Genomic DNA, 14,794 nt, shown 5'->3' on the forward strand with positions numbered 1-14,794 from the left:
AGGATGGATTCACAAGGGGAAACCACCTTAAATAGGATCTTCAGGCCGAAGATCGTTCGAGGGGGGGGGTAGTGTTACAGCGCAGCCTAGGATTAGACTGAGTCAGGATGAGGGGAAGACTACCACGTGACTGGATCACCATGATCCATGAAGGTCGATCCACCACGTGACTGGATCACCATGATCCATGGACTATGATCCATGGGTTGTGATCCAGAGGCTATGATCCTTGAGCCATGATCCATCGGATAGGTATTTCCGGACAGAACTCAGGATGTATATAAGATGCTCCTTAACCATGGGGATTAGGACCCCGTGGTCAACTCAAATAGCAATCCTAGAGTTAGCATTGCTAGTAACGACTATTATCTATCTTTTCCCTTGTCTTCTGTCCTTCAAGATAAACCCAACGGCCTTCCGCCTAAGAAGTCCTAGGCCCGTCGTTACAACAGCATGAAAAGGCGTTTAGGTCTTGTAACATGTTCTAAAAAGTCCCTTGTAAATCTAACTAATTACAAGTATATTCTTCAATGGCAGTAAAAATATCTAGAATACATAGATAGGGCAGAACATTTAGTGATATTGAGGGAAAGATAATGGCTCTCTTTTGGAATCTCGGTAATAGAGAAGCCAGTGAGACAATACCGCTTAGTAAATCAGAGCACTTTTCTGTAGGGCCACAAAATGTGAGAGGAATCCTTTTCTTTTCTCTTCCCTTTTCTTAGAACCTAATTGCAAGCGAATAATGATGAACCGGTTCCAATGGGGCTGAGCCATAGTGATGACGCCAGCTTGTACTCGGGCATCAAAAAGTGACGGCTTGTTGGGGGCCAAGTGACCGTGCTGGGGTGCGACTACAACCTTGGCACCCTTCGTTTTTATTTGGGCTCATGTGCTCGTCCCATGCTCACCCCTGCTCGCGAGTGCTCGGCTAGCGCTCAGGGAGCAACTTCGGAAGCTCTGAGATTGCTCAGCCCGTACTCAGGTCGGCTCAGTGCGCGAAAAGCGGCGCTGCCTGAGCACTAAAGCGGAAAGGGAAGGCCGCGAACGCTTCGCAGAAAAAGCTCACATATGTAGTTAAGCAGTATACAGTGACACGGTTAATATCCTGGGTTATCCGGAGATAGCTTAGCGCTGTTTTGCATACTGGCTAGGCTACAAGATCCTCTAGGGCGTCGTCGATACCCTACCGCTGTCCCTCACGCCAGACGTCGAGGCAGGCCTCCAGAGACCCCCGCGACAAGATCCAGGTCCAGATAGATTACTACATCAGTATTGACGTGGGCACCGCTGAGCCCATCTCCATCACCAGTTCTCCACTTTCTCTCCTTCACCAACGCTGCTGCGATGGCTGGATCTGGGGATTCTGGAGTTGTCACTCCCTTGACAGAGTTTCAAGACCCTGATCGTCTGAAACTAATACAAGAACTCACACACAGTTTCGGTGATTCTATGAATGATGGTGTGGATCCTACGGCCTGGGCTTGCCTTTGGCTTAGTTCCATTGATAACCTAAGAGAGATTGTCAATCAAGCTCAAGATCCTAAGACCCGTTCAAGCGTGCTTCTAAAGCTTCAGGGTATCGCCACCAACAAAGTTGTTCAGAGATATATGTGCTCTGCCTTCTGTAAAGTAAACTTGTTACTGACTTCTAGCTTACAGGGGCACAGCGAAAACGCTAAATCTCTGCTCACCAGTCAGGATCACTTACACCAGCTTCAGTATCTCGCCCATCGACACCAAGCGGGCAGAAATGTTTAGATCAGGAACGGGAAAAGGTCAGTTATATAGTAATAGAGTTCTGTGAGTTATAGTAACAGGCTGCAGTGTCTCCAAAGAGACAATGAGCAGTGTGTCCTGACGAAAGCTGGTGAGTATAATCAGGTGGCCCATATTCAATGCCAGCTCACAGGCTTGACCTGTGACTTATTATGGGCCTCTCTGGACACTTTTCGGCATCCTGAGAAAATTGAAAATTGGAGACGCTATACTGTGAGAAAATGGCATTGATAATTGTACAAACTTGATTACTCTATCCGCGCATGCTCATGTCTATTGGGCAAAGGGACTTTTCGCCTTGAAGCCTATTGAAAATCACAAGATCAAAAAGAAGCTGGAAGCTCACTCCTACTGGCTCTGGCAATACAAGTACAGTAGTCAAGTTAATCCTCTGTTTCGTCCACAACATACTTTCCCCCACAGCTCAGTAGGAAAGCATATTAAGCTTTCAACTGTATATATGCTCCGGAGATATTGTTCGATTTGAGACTACTGATCCGGATAAGTACTCTTTACCCAGCTTCGCCCTGCTGGAAATGCAATGGATACTTCAGCGGGTAGCTGCATTAAGTGGTGCGGCAGAGCAACATGATGAGGATGAGGATTATGACGATCATTCAGATATATCAGTGACTGCATTTGGTACAGCAAATGACTTTGACAAAGATGAGGACATCAATTACGAGTCGACCATGAGTTTATCCTCCTCTGTCACTGAGCCTCTATCTCAGAACCTTGACAGGGAGAACCGTCCCATGTGAAGCGTGTCACCAATCAATCTTAAGCCCGTTTCTATCAAGTTTACTCCAGGACTCAAAACACATCGCTATCTAAGCACAGCGAAAGCAAGATCACATCCGCTCAGCCCCTGGCTTCCCGATCCCTCAATACATTCAACCCTGATTTCCATCGCTAACTTCCTACCTAAAAATATGGCACCCAACCTTGGGTTTCGAAACCTCACCTGCGGGGCATCACAACAGAAACCCAGTTCCAGCTTGATATAAGAAAACACCGCGCATGATAATCGTTCCATCTTTCTGTGTCCACTTGCCAATAGCCCACATGTTACATCACGTAACGTCACACACCGAGAACGCTCATCCACCGTCATTTTATCTTCAACATCCGAACATCCGAGGACCGTGCAACTCAAGACTTTTTTGGTTCAGGATTCCGAGTTCGAGGTCAGATTTCAGTTCCATAAAAGGCAAACAACCGTCGGATCAAGGAGCGATGACAATTCCAAATGCATTATGATTATTATTATTATTTTCTCTCAAACGCCCTAATCCCCGTTGATCGAGATATTGTATAATACATAAGAAGTATCTGAACAGTGACACGAGATATAAACGAGTGACGGATTTTTTTGTCATCCATTTCATTGGATTCCTTTTTTTCAATAAAGGCTTCTACACCTCCCAGCTGGACGGTGGAAGCTAAAGGAGCGGGATGTACCTGTGAAAACTTACTTACACCAAATTGGTGGGAGAAATTCGACAAAATCTGCCACGACTGTAACAAAGACTTGAAAAAGGGGAGTGGTTTATGGGGGGCATCACTTTCTGTGTTGGGAATAAAACATATCATCAATGATGGTCAAACATGAGGGGTCGATAAAATATACCAAGGTTTAAAAGGCTGCCGGTGAATAAAAAAAAGGGGGGCGTAAAAGGAAAGGTCACAATATGTTTCACTGATGTTCGCACGGTGCACGGGGCTATGACTGAAAGGCGACCGAGGGCTGCCACCTGACGTGCACAGCAGGCGACACGCTGGACAGGGAGGCGGATAATCGAAAACCTGAAGAATACCAATCAAGGATCAAACGAAAAAAAAAATGAAGGGACATAAAAAACCCTCCCTGATTTGTGCACGCCATGGACCCTCAATCTGACCGAAAACGAAGATTTAACGCCGCGAATCTGATTGTAGTTGTGCGGGGGAAATGTACCGATCTGAAGAACAAAACCAATGGAAATGATCTATGGGTAATACTCGCCAAACAAATGCCAAAAAAAAACACAACGCACAATAAGATCGAAAAAAGGAGGTATGAACAGACGACAAATTGCGTGTAAAAATCATGAATCGTCGTGACTGCGCTCTCTCCGAGGATCGGGTGACAACTGAGAGGACCTCGGGGTCATTCGACTGGACGATGATATTGTAAACCCTCCCGTTCGTATTGTGATAGAAGAAGGGTGCAGATCGAAGAGAGACACAGAAATCTCCACCGCAAACTCGGAAGAACCGTAAAAGCTCGTTCGCTTCGCTGCTAACTTTTGGTTTGGCTTTCCGAAACTGACATAAAACGAAACAGAATTACTTTTTTTAGGCGACAATGGAGACGACGATATGTCGAATGACCAAACCAAGTACGGTGAATGAAAATGTGTGATCGTCGCGAATACTTGGTGTGACATCATTGCAAAAGGAAAACATAACTGAAACAGAAGTAGAATCTAAGGCGATGGATTTGACGTCCGACCGCGAACGTGTAAGGACCAACGCGATAAGCAAGTGCTTAGCTGCAACTAGCCAGCGACAACAGGTTGCATGGCACCAAATGCGTTGGCACACATGTAATGTTCGTGATGTTTGGCACAGTACAGACAGCTGCAGGATGAGCCATGGCCAGTCCATACACTTTGCGTAAAAGGCAAAGAATAGGATGGAGTCTGGTGGTAGGACGGCGGCTGCGACCGTGGGGCCGACTGCGGAATGTATTGATGGGGAGGAATCCATGCACGAGAGTATGGTGGCGGCGGATTCGCGTAACCCCAAGGCCCGATGCTATAGTAATCCGGTGTGTTCGGACCGCTGTGAGGCGCAGATGGAGGCGAATACTCGGAAGCAGTAGGGTTCAGCCACGCGTTGTCAAAGTGGACGCCCCTCTGATATTGCGGTGGAATGGGGCCTTCGGGAGACAGCAGAGGTTTCGAAACAACATGTTGTCTCGGGATATTCGTGTCGATTGGCGTCAATTTGTGACGGGACTCGCTAGCCCTCACAGCAGCCTTGGCACGCCAATTCTCCCAGTGAGACAGCCAGGTTCCGAATCCATCCTGCTTGCTGTGGATGCGCTCATGAAGCTTCCAGTCAAACGCAAAGAGCCAGTCGAGTTCCATTGCGTTCAGCTCAGCAACAGGAATGTTGCTGACTTCGGCCCACGACCTGTTCTGGAAGGTGTTGTCGTCGAGGAACTTGCTGCCCAGAAGTAGCGCAGTCGTAAGCATACGATACACCTGGCCACTTCCAGAAGTATAGATTCCAGCAGACGAGAGCATGCGCATCCTGGTTGCCAGGTAGTAAAGACCTAGAAGGATCGTTGAACTCGGGAGACGGGTAGACGACAAGATCTGGGAAACGTATTTGCGAAACTGCGGCGGTACCGGCGTCCCTGGGTATACGCTTCGAACTAAGTCAATATCTGCAAGGTTGATCTTGGTGATGTACAAAGCATACATTCCCTGGGCCATTTCGGCCACGAAATCTGTCATCTGGTCCATCTCATAGTCCAAGTGGGCCGCAACACCACCCGTCGCCTTCTCCTCCTTTGGTTGCTGCTCGGGTTGCATGAGCATCTCCTGCCGGCGATACTGGGGTGGAATGGCACTGTCCATCGGCGGCAGCTGGACGTTAGGCCTGATGGGGGGCAACACGGGAGCAGCAGCCAGAGGGCCGAACATTGCCTGGGGACCCTGTTGAGCGAGCGCCGACTGTGCTGCCGCCAGCTCTCGGCCATTACGCATCGGATGAATCGCTTGATGGTGGACGTCCATCGCACCCGCCTTGGCATAGCAGGCTGACTGAGAATACTGCTCGATGAATTCACAGCCGGTCTGGGTGTATCGCGGAGGGAAGGAAGAGTGCTCCATGACGTAGAAACGCTGATCAGCGTCCATCCTGCTGCCACCGTTGACGTAGGGGGGAGTAGGAAGGCCGTGGAGGCTCGGAGCGAAAAAGGACGGCATGGTGATGGGGGTTGCCCGTTCAGGACGGGAAGGTAGACGGCGAAACGCTGTAGCAGATTTCAGTCAGCATGAGAAGCAACCTTGGTCAAGAGAAGTGCTATACGGACCGTCTACACTTCCGCCACGTCCCGGGCTGGTGAGCGTTGCTCAACGAGCCGCGGCTCTGTTTTTTGCGTGCAAGAGACTCTCTAATAGAGTGACATCGAGGGAGGCTCGTCAAAAACCACAGACGGTCGAAAAAAAAGGAAACCGCGACAATGGAAGGACTTTTGGAGAGAACTGCCGATTCAGGAAACCCCAAAAGGAGCCGCGCAAACCGTCAATAACCGGATCGATGCTTGTCGGAGACGGCGACGGGGAGACCGAAAAGAAACGGAGTCCAAGGGGGGACAAGCCAGATTCCTCGGATGGGAAAACGAGGAGATTGACGAGTGCGACCAAACGCACAACGACACTTAGTGAAAAGCTCGTTGGCAGGAGGGATCCGGAGGAGAGATCGAAAGATGGTGGATGGGGGTGGAGGAAGGAGGAGGATAGAGGACGGAGGTCGTCAAAGTGTTGAGGTGTTGATGATCTCTGTTCTCTCTAGGAGGCGATGGGTGTGCGGTGTCTGGCGCCGAACTAGGCCTGGTGCCGTTGCCTGTGTGGGTGTCCCGGGGACGAGTCAGAAGGGCCGCCGAAGAAAAAAAACAGGATGAAGACAACTGCGGCTGGGGCTGGGGCTGGAACATGGGCCGCTGGGCGACTCCACGCCGCGTAGGGAACGGTCGGGAAAAACGAGGGAAGAAATGGCAAAAAAAGGGTCCGCGTACCAGAGTCAAGACACCGTAAGAATCCCCACCAACGCTGTCCGGCAGGAACGCCTAAAACCTCAGGGATTGACTGTCTTCGCCGTTTGGCCGGTCGGGAGGGCAGGACTGCGAGCGATGACTGGCTCACCCTCGCGACCTGCGCCACCAGAGGTTCCTGTCTGAAGATCTCGAAAGTGTCAGACGCTCCGGAGCGGTATGACGAGGACCAGAAGAACCGCGCAGGGAATGGACCACCGCAGCGACAAAACGTCAACCACGACACGGCTCCCGGGTGAGGGCAAAGGGCGGTAGAGGAAGAAGGGAGAGTTGGAGAAGAACAGAGGCGCCAGGAAGGGGAACGAGCGCGGGTGATGCAAAGTCGCGGTCACACAGGCCGACGGCGACGAGCCTCTCTCGGCGGCCACAGGTCATACTCCAGTCATGGCTCCGCTACCTGGCACACGGCCTCCTGCGACTTGTTCTCCTGCTCCTCCGTCCACCCCCCTCCCATCCCGTCCAGTTCTTTAATTAATCAAAACTTAATTGTCTGGGCAATCTCCGTAGTCTCGACTCTCTCTAAGCCTTAGACTCAGCCTGCCGCGATGGAGTCGCGTCCTGCCCAACAGGATTCGTCCGCCGCACGGCTGGCGGGCCCAGCAAGAAAATTCAGAGTGCGCGCGCCGTGGTCGGAGTAGGGCGAGTACTACAACACTACTAAGTTCTAACACTGCAGCAGTCTCGTCAAGACTCCGTACTCCAAAGGAGGAAGAAATTACGACTTTCGAAAGTGCAGCCAGCTGGCCAGAGGGTTGAGATCTCTGGAGTAACATCCATTTGAGCTATTCTTTATCATCGATGTTTATGATTATCGTCTATGGATCTGAAAAAACAGGTAACATTTTCTCCAGGCTCGAAACTTCAGTATAAAAAAATACTGGTACCTGCCTGCTTACGCGCCAGGCTAGTAATATCTTTTTTTCTAACCCCCCCCCCACGCCACTTCCATTTTTCTGACACTTCGTCGTGGCCATTTGATATGGCAATGTATGTCTTGCCTCTTTGTACAGCTGGTCGAGGAAAGTCGGCATATGTTACTCGCAGGGGCTTCACGCTGCTTCACCGCAGCTTGCAGAGAAACGTGTGCTGGTTACTCTGTACCCAACTTGAAAAAATACCAGGACGATACGGTGTTGCATGACCACCGCAGGTGCATACATTATTACGCCCTTCCATGGTAAGATTTCTTTGGATAAGACAGAGCTCCAATGGGAGAACGATTATTTGATGTGAGTCTTCGGTCTATAATGGCAAATCATAGCGGATGTTGGTGTTGCCTGCTAGGGGTGAGTCTGCAGTAGGTAGGGGGAAAAAATTTAGATATTCGGCACGGGAGCGATACGCCTACCTAGTCGACCACCAACACACGTCAGGCGATCAAAATAGACGCTGAGATATCCTCTTAATTGGCGCCCTAACCCGAAAACAACAAACGTTGTATCTGCCATGTGAACTGTCACAGTCAACTGTTGGAATAGGCGACGCAGGCATGTTTCAACGTCTTTCACAGGATCTCGGACCGGTCACCCAAACGGTCGGTTACTAGCGAGGCCCTCACGTCCCCCAAGGCTCAAGGGGCTGACCAGTCACCGATCGCGTTTAAGACTTCTAGGGCCAAGAAGACAGCGTGGGTACTGGGTACAGACGCGAATCAGGACCGTGCTGAATCGCTGACTGCCGCTGTCGGACCCTGGTCCTCTCCTCGTGGCATCGGAGTGGGCACTATGAACTTAAGAAGCACAGAAAAGGGAAAAAAATAGTGGGTCACAGGTTGAACTGCAGAGGGCTTCCGCAACGGGGATGATACATTCTTGATATGTTGCCGGTGGCGACCGCAGAGCCTTGGATGTAATACTGCATTAAGGACTTTTCTTCTCTGAGGCGGTCAAGCCCGGTGTGTCCTTCGGACGAAAGCGGTATTATTTTAGGGTTGACCTGGGATACAGTATAATCCTGAAACCTGTTCCGCCTCATTTAAAAGGCGTGGTATTTTTTTTTATTGAAGATCTTACCTGGATTCACTCTAGGTAAATGACGATGACTCTACGCAGTACTCCGTACGCTTTGCAGGGCTGAGCAGCCAAGGCTACGAATCCAATCGAACATTTTATCTAGTTTCCTTGTCAGGCGGCCCCGTCGCTCAAGCTCACTACTCCATCCACCACTACCTTCATATTAATCATCTTGCTTGCGCAAACGCCGGATGGTCGCCCTGACTGGTTTGTCAGAACTGACATGGAACATTCTTGTCATTTCTGACGCTGCCTACTGACTCTGGTGTGTAATCATCAGCCTACCGGTTCTACAGTACAGATCACCAGGCTTCCACTGTTCTGTTAGACAGTCGCAATGAGACCAGGACCAGTGCTCGGTGGACGTCATCAGTGGCTGGCTGGTTTCACCCTATCAAACGTGTCTCTGCACCTACTCATCCAGCGGCATTAGACGATGCCCAGGCTGTCAAGATCCCTCGTGGCCGTCAGGCTGCTTCGGTTGTGGTTAGTGGTCGTTATCACATCCCGTCGCCTGCGTTCAGGAACATATTGTCCCACCATCCCGTTGCTTAGCCAGCGGCCGTACGGAATGCTGTAGACAGATAGGCTTCGAATCGCCAGTAGGAACGACGCCACGTTGTCTATCGTAATCTTCTGCGCAGGTGATAGTCGGCAGGGGTGCACGTTTTTTTAAAGCTGGATTTCACAGGAGCACCCTGACAGGTTCTGGACGAATTCAAAATGCCGAATACGGGTACATGTATATTTCCCTTCGAACTTTGAAGTGCCGACGGGAAAACACACAGAACCTCCAAATAAATTGGACACATTATTACCTGTACCCAGCCCGCCGCGTCTTCCCTCATGCGAGATCCTATGCATACGGGGTAGTACTATCCGTCGGACCGGGCGGAAATGGCAGACGCAATGGGCAAGCCGGTAAAGATGGACTGGTCTGGACGGACAGCGAAAGTCAAGCGACGATATCGGAGTGTTTAGAAGGCAACATACTTCTATCTTCCTGCAGCCCCCTCCAAATCTAGAGCTTGACTCATTGACAACGAACATGACGGAGGAGGGGTAACAAGAGATTTTTTTTCTTCGGTGAGCGATTTTGCTGCCCGAAACGACGAACCCCGCAGCGCCCCAGGAAAGAAAGGAAAAGCTGAAAGCGTCGAGCGGGAGCCAAGGGGGGAAAACGGGTCCCGCGGTCCACGTTGCCTTGCGACGATTTCCTCTTCGGGACCGACCGCCGCTCGCGTCTCCTCCGATTTGATATCTCAGCATTCCCATTCCTCCCGACTCGTCCAGGTCGCGGAGGAGGCGAAAAGGAAAACGAAATGAACTTGCGGTAATCATGCATGACGGGATGTAGACGAGACGGGATGAGATGGAGGACTTTCTGCTACTGGTCTCGGTTCCCCGAGGTCCGCGTTCACTTCCGGGCGAAGGCTTTAGTTTTTACTAAACCAAGCGGTTTGTTTTCGCCTTCCTCTTTTATTCTTTTCCATTTTTCCTCTTTCAACGTATTCAACCTCGCCTTGTTTGGAAAAACCCGGACCGCATTGCGCGGAGTTGAGACCCAAGAGCCGGATACGAAGATCTGATGATGGAAACATCACTTTCTATAGGATTTTACTTCATGTCGAAAAGTGTACTGACTATGCTTGATACAGCAATTCCTAATTTCCTCCGGTGCGGGCTAAAAAAAAAAGAAAAAAGAAATACGAGTCGGCATGCATATCGACCTCTCTGCAGGGCCCTAGTGTGTCTTTCCCTAGAAACCATGTCAAAACTGTTATCATTGTTTCCGTCGTTTGCAAGAGCCCATCTCTCCGAGTCACTTATTCTGGACTTTGGAATTCATCATGTCGACTGACCCGACAAGCCAAGAAAGCCAAGGTCCCATGGTGATATCCTGTACGAAGTATGCGCTTCTATACATCGGGCTGGCTTCTATGCTCGAAGCGGAGTATCTGTGCCCTGATATTTCAGCTAACAGGTGAATCTTTTGGCGGTTGACCATGTTCTTACGAGTTGGGTAGATGCTTATTTACCCTGCTGTGCTTTCTCTCGCTTGCTTTCGCTACGAAGAATCACGTACTCTGTACTTGTTTTACGAAAAAGTTGTATACCCCAGTCTGTCCACTGTAATGCCCTAATGCTCTTCACTATATCTGATACGGGTTGCTATTTTCGTTCAGATCCTAGCTACCTGCCATCATGCTATGGACTCTCTGGATCACCTGGAAACGCTCTATTATCAACGAGAACTGTGCCTTATGCTGCCCATGTAATCCGACGGCGACCCGTCGAGTTGATGACCATGAAATTCCATATAATAATTGATAACGAATGTCCTTTCCATTTATTCGTGGACTACATTTTCGCGCTGTCTATTGATATCAATATCTACCTACATGCGATACATATCAAGGTAACCCAGATACCAGATATATCAGCGCCTTGCTCGCCACAATCCACTGCTTAATACAATATAGAACACAAAAACAGAAATCACTCACTCGAGTGAACCCTCTCATCTCTCCTTAAAGTCTTATTTTATTTTGTTTTACTATCCTACCTATATATCGTATTCCTCATGGAAGCTAAAGAACTCCCTCGTCATATTCTGCGACAACACGCAACCGCATCATCCACCCACTCAAAAAACAATACTGCTACTACTTACTACGACGTCAGTCAGGGACCCTCGAACACGAACGAAGAAGTCTGAACAGCCAATTATTCTTTCCCCCGCTATCTATCCTCCACAAATCAACCACAAAAACGAGACCAGACCAGACCGGACAGAACTACCATCAATCTTGATTGAAAGTGCAACAGAAAAAGGAAAACAATCCAATCAGGCAATTATCAACGTAACATACCCGTTCTTTCCCTCAAACCGAACCACGGAGTCTACCTACATACCCCGGCATCCATGCGTGTAGGTATGTATGTACCGTATGTACACGAGCTAAAAAAGGCAAAAAAGCACTGTAGCCAATGAAGGAGCATAAATAAGAGCATAATATTATCCCACCTAATTAATATATGGCTAGCAAAAAAAGATACCTACATCATCTGGCCTTCCCCTCTCTCCCTAGGTGGTGAGGGCAAGGAACATGGAAGGAGAAACGAAAAAAAGAAGACCCCAATCGACCAGACCAAATCTAGCCAGGTACAAGCCCCCTATTCTATTACTTTCTTTTAAAGGCTAAAAAGATACAGCAAGCTCTTTCAAGATGATAATGTAATGAAAACATGCATGGCACATCCATCCCCATAAACCCAAAGAGAGACCGCCCACTCCGGATACACCTGATATCAAAAATACCTTGGTACATGAAATAGAAACTTTTCTAGGAACACCACACACACACAGAGAGAGAGATGACAATCCAATAAAATGGAAATTTCTCTTTTCCGGTCCCAGTACAAATGACCCAGCATTTCCTTATCCGGTTTACTCCGGAGGTGAAAAAGATCACATCGGAAGCCCTGGTCACTTCTTCTGTTCATGGATACCAGGCATAGCTCTTGAGGGGAGCCGTCCTGGCACCGTCAACCGCCTCGCTGCGCCATTTGGACTTCCACGCCCATTCGTGTTCGGCGGCCTTGATAAGGGCCTCTTTACAGTCAGGAGGTAATTCGGACAGAATATCCGCACCCACGAACTCCGGGTGCAGCGGATCTGCGGTGCTGATAACCCCGTTCGACCCGAGATCATGCACATCACCGTCGGGTCCGGGGATACCGAGATTGGAGTACCGTGGTGATTCATAGTGGACATCGTGGATGGCAAAGCGGCGGGAGAAGACAGAAGGCACTGGGGGGAAAATCGTCGACTGGGTATCGGTAGTGCTCGTTCCATCCTGCGAAGACGGTACATCGTGCACCTCGCCGTTTGTGGTGGGCTCTCTGTCGCTGGTGCCATTGGTCAAGCGTAGAGTAGACATGCCCTTCGTGAGCTTGCTTGTGAGTCTGGGATCAGGCGGCGGTAGGCGCTCCCACCGTGCATGGGAGGGCTGCATGATCTTGGGATATTGCATAACGTTCGTGTGGACGTCATACACACCCTCGAGATTTTCCCGACGAGCACTAAGAATGGATGAGTTGAAGCGGCTGCAAAGGGATGTTAGTAAATATTCACTTCGAAAGGAGACAAAGAAATATCAATAAATGGCGACTCACCTGGCCTCCCTGGCATGTTCGATCATCCAGTTGTCGCCAGTTACGGTCACTTTTCGCTTCTTCGGATCCACGATCTTGCCACTGGGCATAGGAACGGAAGGCGCCCCAGAGTGGTAGACACTACTCGCACCGTGCCATGCCACATATTGATTCTTGTTGTATGGCTCGCCGGGAGGAGGCAACTTGTCCTCTGGAACGGCGAGTTCACCCTCGACATCTCCACGGTCCCTGGCTGCCTGTGCGTGATAATCGTCGATGACTTTCCTGCCACCAATAACGATCTTTGCACCAAACTCCCTGAAGACCGACCGTGCAGTAACAACACCAATGGCTCGTCCCTTGTATGAGTGGGGAATGATCTCTCTCTCGATCAGGTCGCGCTTGGCATCGTCGTCGATAATAATCTTGTACAGCAGCTTGTGCTTCTGGAAGAAGAGATACGAATCTCGGAATCCGATACAACGCGCAGGCTCTGTCGATAACATATATTGCCTCTCGCCTCGGTTGAGGATAGTGAACGTACGAACCCGGTATTCTCTGCCACCCAGGAGATTTCCCATCTTGTCGACCTTGGTCTCGCCCTCGGGATCTTCAGGAAGCGCAACTTCATCATCGATAACATCCATCATATTTCCTTCCTTGTCGATGGGGACCTGAGTAACATGGGACGGCCCGCCTCTGTTCCGTGCCCATCGCCCACCACTGGCAGCCGGACGACCGCGTCGTCTCTTCACCGGTGTACTGACACTGATTTGGGGCTGGGAGGCGCCCTCTTCAGGCGCGTCCCAGTCTGGTGGCTTGTTCTTTGGTGGACGGCCAATGCGGCGTTTGCGTGGGATGGCAGAGGTTCTGCCGCCCGTACGTTGGGGTGTATTCGATCGCGATGGCGGATCAGATTCCTGGGCAGGTGTCGCTGCAGCTTCTTCTTCCTGATCTGCTTCCGGTTCTGGTGCGACTTCAGGGTCATCATCTGCGGCATCTCCCTGGTCGTCAGGGCCGGTGGAGTCCCTCGATGGAGGCGCATCGGCCATCTCCTCGTCTGAAGCGTCGGGCAAGCTGGGAGGAGCAGTCCCTGGAAATAGGTAGTTAGCATTGTCGCTCTAGCAGGTGCACTGGGTAAAAAACGTACTCATGGACTGTGCGGCTGCCTGGGCAGCTGCTCTGAGCTTCCGTGCCATGTTGGCGCCGGTGTAGATCGGGTAGTGATGGATAGGCTTGAAGCTCGAGATTAAACATCAAGCTGCGCCCCTGGGGCTGCGCCTTCTTCGGCGGTCGCGACGAGTCGCGAAGGCCTGTCGGAGATACTTTTCACCGGGACAGCGAAACAGCTCACGTGATAAATATGACCGAACAACGACGCCACGTGCCCTAGGTGTAGAGCCCTGAGCCCTAAGCCCTAGACAGTAAGCTCCAGCCACCCCATCATCTCCAAGTGTCCAAAGCTTCGCGGGGTCCACGGTCCACCGACTCTGCAAAGTACGAATTGGAGAAAAACGTGATTGGAGTGAACCGGGTGGAACCGGCACAGACACTTAAATTACGTCGTAGCCAAGCGTCGACTACGTCATTTGCCTTTGCTCCAGTTTGCTGTCTTTCGGGTTGGAATTGGATAAAAGGTTGGATTGAACCGCTGTTCTCATCCCATTAGCAATGCGTGTATCGGGTGCTGAAAATCATGATTTTGAACATGTCAAGTCACAAGGCACGAGCTGCATGTTTCTCCGCAGCTTAAGCCACCAGTCCGATGTTACAAGTTATCCATTAAGAGTATCAGTCCGACTCTACACTAGCTATCTAATCTCGCGCCGTTTAGAGGCCCTCTAAGACTCCAAGGGGGGCGGTGCGAGCGGTTACCAAATCAAGCTACAGCTGCACATGTGAGACGCAGGGCTCTTGATGTCCCCGGGTGAGACACCAATCCTACTGTATGGAGTACATACAATCAACATCACAATTAATCCCGCGGAGATGATTCCCCATGCGGGTAGTGATGCTC

General features: G+C 50.3%; 2 protein-coding genes across 2 annotated transcripts; both read right to left on the reverse strand.

The window, feature by feature from the left end:
* Nucleotides 1–4,319: 4,319 nt before the first annotated feature.
* VTN00DRAFT_8079 (uncharacterized protein) lies at nucleotides 4,320–5,759 on the reverse strand (the record flags this gene model as incomplete). Its single annotated transcript, XM_069434893.1, has 2 exons — nucleotides 4,320–5,196; nucleotides 5,251–5,759. The coding sequence occupies 2 exons, from the start codon at nucleotides 5,757–5,759 to the stop codon at nucleotides 4,320–4,322; spliced, it is 1,386 nt and encodes a 461-aa protein (XP_069286345.1).
* A 6,363-nt stretch (nucleotides 5,760–12,122) lies between these two features.
* VTN00DRAFT_8080 (uncharacterized protein) lies at nucleotides 12,123–13,976 on the reverse strand (the record flags this gene model as incomplete). The annotated part of the gene is made up of 3 exons (XM_069434895.1): nucleotides 12,123–12,729; nucleotides 12,799–13,870; nucleotides 13,928–13,976. The coding sequence occupies 3 exons, from the start codon at nucleotides 13,974–13,976 to the stop codon at nucleotides 12,123–12,125; spliced, it is 1,728 nt and encodes a 575-aa protein (XP_069286346.1).
* Nucleotides 13,977–14,794: the final 818 nt, after the last annotated feature.

Source organism: Thermoascus crustaceus, assembly GCF_041956765.1.
Source record: "Thermoascus crustaceus strain CBS 181.67 unplaced genomic scaffold VTN00scaffold_5, whole genome shotgun sequence".
Taxonomy (NCBI): domain Eukaryota; kingdom Fungi; phylum Ascomycota; class Eurotiomycetes; order Eurotiales; family Thermoascaceae; genus Thermoascus; species Thermoascus crustaceus.